Source organism: Octopus bimaculoides, chromosome 13 (genome assembly GCF_046866305.1).
Source record: "Octopus bimaculoides isolate indiv1 chromosome 13, ASM4686630v1, whole genome shotgun sequence".
Taxonomy (NCBI): domain Eukaryota; kingdom Metazoa; phylum Mollusca; class Cephalopoda; order Octopoda; family Octopodidae; genus Octopus; species Octopus bimaculoides.
This window is the reverse complement of record NC_142940.1, coordinates 452,035-458,468: the sequence shown is the minus strand read 5'-3', so window position 1 is coordinate 458,468 and position 6,434 is coordinate 452,035. Positions and strand designations below refer to the sequence as shown.

Genomic DNA, 6,434 nt, shown 5'->3' with positions numbered 1-6,434 from the left:
TAAAATTCTACTGTTTCTTCAATTTCTCTTTCAACTTTTTCCTGAAGAAAAAAATCTGAGACATTCATTTCATTAATTTTGCGTCAAGATAAGAACCTTGGGACAAACTGGCCTACAGTTGTAATTCAACTTAGGGACTGGGAATGATTGCACTCCAGAATAAATTCTCATCTGCCTCTAACCTCTGATCAAACACCACCAGGGCATGTAGTCATTATAGTCATGTTTTGATCCACAAGCCCAATTAGCCCAGCTCCACTAATGAATCTAGGCTAAAAGTCTGCATGGAGTCTGGCTATTTAAGCTAGTTTTATATAATCTTATTTTGATCATCTTACCTCTGATATTATAGTATTTGTGTCATTCTTCTCTGCAGATTATAATTCCATCTCTAAACCCTTCAATTCTCTATTTCTCATAGAACACATCTTCCTATGACAGCAACAACATTAAGAACAACAATGACATTTACAGTAAGCCAGCACCTTGTTTGTTTGGGTTTTGTTTTAAAGTGATGTTATGGTTTAATGTTAGATTAAGGACAAATCATTTCTGAGAGTGGCTCTTCCGAATCATTATAGCATAGAGGCATTGTGCCAACGGCTTTGATCACACACATGCAATGCCATTAAATAATCTCCCTCTGGTTGCGTTTGACTGTTGTTCTATCATGATTGGTTATTGTTGCTGTTGTTGCTGTTGTTGCAGTGATGATGGAAGAATTAGAGCAAAACATAGGCTGAAGTTATAAATAAATGATGGTCTAATTCCTGCCTCAGGAAGAGAGAGAAGCTTGTTTCAGCAGGATTGGCCATCAGGAGGAGGAGGAAGCTGTCCTAAACCATCAGAAATGGGTGTGGAGGTATAACTGGTAGACAACAGCAGCAGCAGCAGCAAGAAGAAGATTAGTATTTTGTTTTGTTTTTTAGGCGAGGATCAGGATTAACATGAATTCTTAATGAGAACATTATCATATAGTAAGACATCAATAATTTATATGGAGGATGGCGAGCTAGCAGAATCGTTAGAATGCTGGGCAAAATGCTTTGCAGTATTTTGACTGCCATTACGTTCTGAGTTCAAATTCTGCCAAGGTCGACTTTGCCTTTCATCCTTTAGGGGTCGATTAAATAAATACCAGTTATGCACTGGGGTTAATGTAATTGACTTAATCCCTTTGCCTGTCCTTGTTTGCCCCCTCTATGTTTAGACCCCTGTGGGCAATAAAGAAAGAAATATTTATATGGAGGAGGTAGAGGAGTGTAAGGGTAGGTGGAGGGGGTACATCAGTGTTTGGTTGTATTATCATGATGGCAGTGATTTACATTTATTGACATAGAAATGAAGATTAACAGAATTTTCGGCTAATTGGAACTGCAAGCTCTGCTGAGTATGTTGGTCATACCATATATCAGTAGAACCAGAGTTAAAAGCACAAACTTTGGAATAAACAAGATGAAGGACTTATTAGTCTGTCTTTTATCATTATTCTTTGAATTCACAACCAATGAGGGAAGTGTCCAGTAAAGAACTTTGTTTTAATTTTAGAATTAAAAAAAAGACAGACCTCACCAGTGCTTGTGCCCCATAAAAAGCACCCAGTCCACTCTATAAAGTGGTTGACATCAAGAAGGACATCCCACTATAAAAACCATGCCAAAACAGACAGTTGGAGCCTGGTGCAGCTTCCGACCTTGCCAGCTCCTGTCAAACCATTCAACCCATGTCAGCATGGGTTGGACTGACATTAAATGGTGAGGAATCAATCCAAGAACTTCACAAGTTTGCAACTAGAACAGATTCAAGATTTTGAAATTTTACCATGTCTTGGTTAAAGTAATAACATAGAAATAATTATTTGCTAAAGGGACAGAAAATTACAATAAACTGAATAGAAGAAAGCACACATCTGTATCCGGTTGAGCATCTGAAAAGTCAAGTTGTTCTTCAGCTGTGAAGAGTTATTTACTCTTCGTAAGCCACAAGTATAACCTACATTAGAATGTTTACCCACTTCTCTGAGACAGTGAAGCTATTACACATCACCAAAATAGGTAAACCTTCACTGACCAACATAACACTACGCAAACACTGTGCCTTCTCTCTCTCTCTCTCTCTCTCTCTCTCTCTCTCTCTCTCTCTCTCCCCTGTTATATTTACAAACAAATCAGCACTGACCAACACACTACAGAGACTAGTACAGTCATCTCTCTCTCTCTTTCCTTTTCTCTCATTCACACTGTTATATTCAGGCAAACCTTCACTGACCAACATTACAGCCACTGGTACATTAAAATGCTCTATCTTCTCTTTACCACCACTACCACCACCACTACCACAATTCCTGTCCTTCTAATAAACCTTACACGAGACCATTTACCCAAACCTTTGTGCTTCCATACTGACATTCTCCCCACAGATATCAGACTAAACGTCAATGGTAACAGTTTGGAATTGGAAAAGTTCTGTGTATTTTGTCTATGTTGACAAATGCCAGGTCTATCTACTAAACAGATTTATGATATGACCATTCTGTCTTATCATTGTTGTTTAGCACCAGGTCAGCCCCAATCCACCCAGACCAAGTGTGTTAGAGCCATGACCATCCTCTCTTGTTCAGCCCTGGACCATCTCTAGCACACCAAAAACACCTATGATCACTCCATTGTGTTGTTGTCCCAAGTCACTCCTCATCCACCAGACAGATCTGTCATTAAGACTGTTTTTGGACAATTGTATTTTTAGAACCAAAGTTTAGAAATTGGAATAAATTTGTTATGCTGGATGGAGATGAAGATTGTATTGTTTTGGTCAAAGACCATCATCAAAGAGAATAAACAGTTTTTTTTTTTTTAAAAGAAAAATGTTTTTCCTGTTCCAACAGATTTTCTTTAAAATGTCAGAAATCCCACTTGGTTTCTTCAACTCTTTTTATTGTTTCTATATTTATAATCAATTATAAAGATTAATATTTATGAGAGAGAGAAGCGAAAACTATCCATTAATTTACTTGTAGAGAGATAGAAAGTGATAGGTATTCTGTGTCACTGTAAAATGGTTGGCATTAGGAAGGGCATCCAGCCATAGAAACCATGCCAAATCAGACTGAAGCCTGGTGCATCTCCCCAGCTTGCCATCTCTGGTCAAACTGTCCAACCCATGCCAGCATGGACAACAGACATTAAATGATGATGATGATGATGATGATGATTAGAAGATGAAATTTAAGTATGATTTCTTACAAATAAGACTCAGATGTTATCGTTTAACCCAATGATCTACCCTGGTTATGTTGATTTACAATGATCACAGGCATTCCATAGTTTGATTGTTCCATTTTTTTTAACATAGTATATCTTGGAGTACATCATCCAAAATGTCCTATATTAAGATAGTAGGGTGTGGTTTGAGGGGGATTTGGTTGCTATTTTTACGAAGTCAAGCAACCACTTAGAAGATGTCTCCTTGTTATTGAGGATGAATTGAGAAGTTGTGATGTTCATTTATATTTCCCAGAAACATTAATAACCTTAAGTAAATGAAACAGCCGTTGTTATTTGAGAGCGAAAACTGGTTTTGAGAAGCGGGGAAAGAATTGAAAGTGACCCACTTTTATTGGACATTGAAGTGTGTTTAACTAAACATATGTTTCACTTAGTCATGAATGCAGCAGTTTGTGGCAGCACTAATCTGTTGATAATCTATTATTAGTATTAACAACCTTGAAGAATTTTGGCATTTTGTCCTTTATACAAGATATAGTCCATGAATCTATCAACAAGGAACTTATAGAGGAGGCTGTCTCTATAAACTGCTAGAAACACAAGCTGAATCTCTTTTAGATCACACATTACTAGCTTTAAAAAATAAAATGAAGGATATATTTTATATTATGTCTGAAAAAAAAACAGACAAAACGATGACTATGTGCAGAAGAGGATCAGTCCTAAGTCTGCTGGATCGAGGTTAAATTGTGGCTGAGGACTGTGACTCTGGATAACAATTCACTTGGACTGATAATCTATCTAACTTCTCTCGTCGCTAAAATCTGGATATAAGATTATAATGATGATGATGGTGATGGTTTTTTATTGTCCAGTTTGTTCCTAGTTGTGAGAAATGTAACCATTTGCACACGTCATCAAATAGTTTGTGTTTTTTTAGTTTTTTTTTCCCCCCATAAATTTTAATTTTTTTCTCCTCTCACACCTCCCCTTAAAAATGTTTAAATTCTCAACTTGGTGATACACCTGGTTAAAGTTCATGTTTTATAAATCTCTGTTTGTAAAATATACATTAGTTTCATTCTAAAATAATCTCTTTTTTTTTTCCAAGTCATGTGACATTTTTAAGATGCAGACATTTTAATCTTTTTAGTATGAGATTACATTACAAGGAAAAACTATTTTAAACTTTAAAAAGTAGGAATTGGAAATAGTCAGTGTGGTGAAGGAGTTATTAAATCTGTCTTTACCCGTGAGGAATTTCTGGCTTTCATAGGTTTATGTACATATAACTATGACATATAGTTATGACATTCAAATAATTGTATTGTTTCCTTCAATTGTTTGTTATATTTAGCTTAAGAATAAATAGCTAACAATGGAGTGCTTTGTGATGGGAACAGCATTTGTGCTAGCAAAGAACAGTCACTTGTAAAACTCACCATGCAATATAGGTCTGAATAAATATGTCAGGAACCAAAAGTAATTTTAATTGACTCTGCCCTCTCTCCTTGAAAAAAAATGTTGACGTTTTGTGCCTTTGGGAGAACTCAGTAGATATGTCAGCAGAGGGGGAAAAAAATGAGATGAGTAAACAGACAGGCATGGCTCCTGTGGTTTCAGGTTCGATCCCCCTGCACAGCGCCTTGTCTAAGTGTCTTCTACTATAGCCCTGAACCAATTAATACCTTGTGAATGAATTTGATGGACATAAACTGTTCAAAATTCATTGTTAGGGTGAGCTCTATACATGTGCTTGTGTGAATGTTTCTCTCTGTTGTTGCTGTTGTGTGAACTGGATAACATATGGACCGTGACAGAGTGACTAGAAAAGACCAGGGGAGGCCAGCATGGAAAGAAGAAGAAGAAGAAGAAGAAACAACTGGCATAAATTGAGGATAATAATGTGTGTGTGATCGCAGTCATCATTTAACATCCATTTACCATACTGGCATGGGTTGGACAGTTTGACAGGTGCTGGCAAATCAGAAGACTATGCCAAGCTTGATTGTCTGCATAAACATGGATGTGTATCATCATCATCATCATTTTACGTCCTGCATCCCATGCCGGCATGCCTTGGAGATTTTTGTTATTTTCTTTTTAATCCTTGAATATTTTGTCTCCTCCTCAGCTTGACACGTTCAATATTGAAGCTCCATACCACAACACGGAAGAATTAAGCACGGGAATTGCCATGTCGCAAATCTTAAATAAAATGTAAGTTCCACTCTTTGTTTTTGTTTTCACCATTCACTCAGCTGAGTGACACTCGTGTGCAGTAAGTTCCACTTAGCATAGAGAAAATACTAAAATAACGATGACAATTACAATAGTTTTCTTGGTGCTAATTAAAATTGTTTAATGAAAGATGGTCATGTGTTCACGTGTAATTATGGCAGAATTGTTACAACTTCAGAGAAAACGCCTTATGGTACACCCTTTGAGGTCAACTTTAACTTTCATTCTTCTGGGGTCAGTAAAATAAATGACCAGTGAAGTACTGAGTCAATTTATTCAACTTGCCCATCCCTTTCATTCAGTTTATGATCCTGTGTCCTATATTAGAAACCATAATTACTGGATATAATTAATTATTTTATGTCATTTCAATTTACTTTTATGGTGATGATGATGTAATGATAACTGTCTGAGAGAGAATGGATGTCAGCCTGCAGAATCACAAATTCCAATGTCCAGATGGCCTGGCTGTGCCCTGTGAGTGGATGGGTTGACTTGTGAGACCCTTGCAGACCTTAGGAGCTATATGAGATGACATCAGCATGGTGGGGGACCCAATTGTGAGATGAAATGGGTTTAGGAAGTGGTTTGCCTCTCATAAATCCACTTCCACCATGGATGTATGTGGAGGCATACAACAAAATCGTATTTCAATATTATTCTGTTTTATTTTTATGAAAGACATTTTGAAAGAAGGTGGTAGAGCCTAGAATCGTTACCAATCCAGCATCTGTTTAAAGGAAAGCAAACAATTTTGATGTGCGATAGAGCATAACCACAAATTCGAGTCATCATTGCTGATATGTGTTAATCCATTATCCAAAATACACTGATTAGTTCATCAGTAATTAATTAAACTAATAATGGTAGACAGCCTAGTATTTTGTCATCAACACATATTAAAATACAATCTTGTTATCATGGCCAACATTATATACAAAGTAGACCATAGAGCCTGTATGTGGTCAC

At 36.7% G+C, this 6,434-nt stretch overlaps 1 protein-coding gene across 2 annotated transcripts in view; it reads left to right on the top strand.

Annotated features, from left to right (window-relative positions):
- LOC106871435 (protein Hook homolog 3) overlaps positions 1 to 6,434 on the top strand; it is a 36,598-nt gene that overhangs the window by 3,327 nt on the left and 26,837 nt on the right. For both annotated transcript variants that reach the window (XM_014917888.3, XM_014917887.3), the window contains exon 2: positions 5,359 to 5,444. In XM_014917888.3, the coding sequence (XP_014773374.2) occupies positions 5,359 to 5,444 (86 nt within the window). The remainder of the gene's footprint in view (positions 1 to 5,358; positions 5,445 to 6,434) is intronic.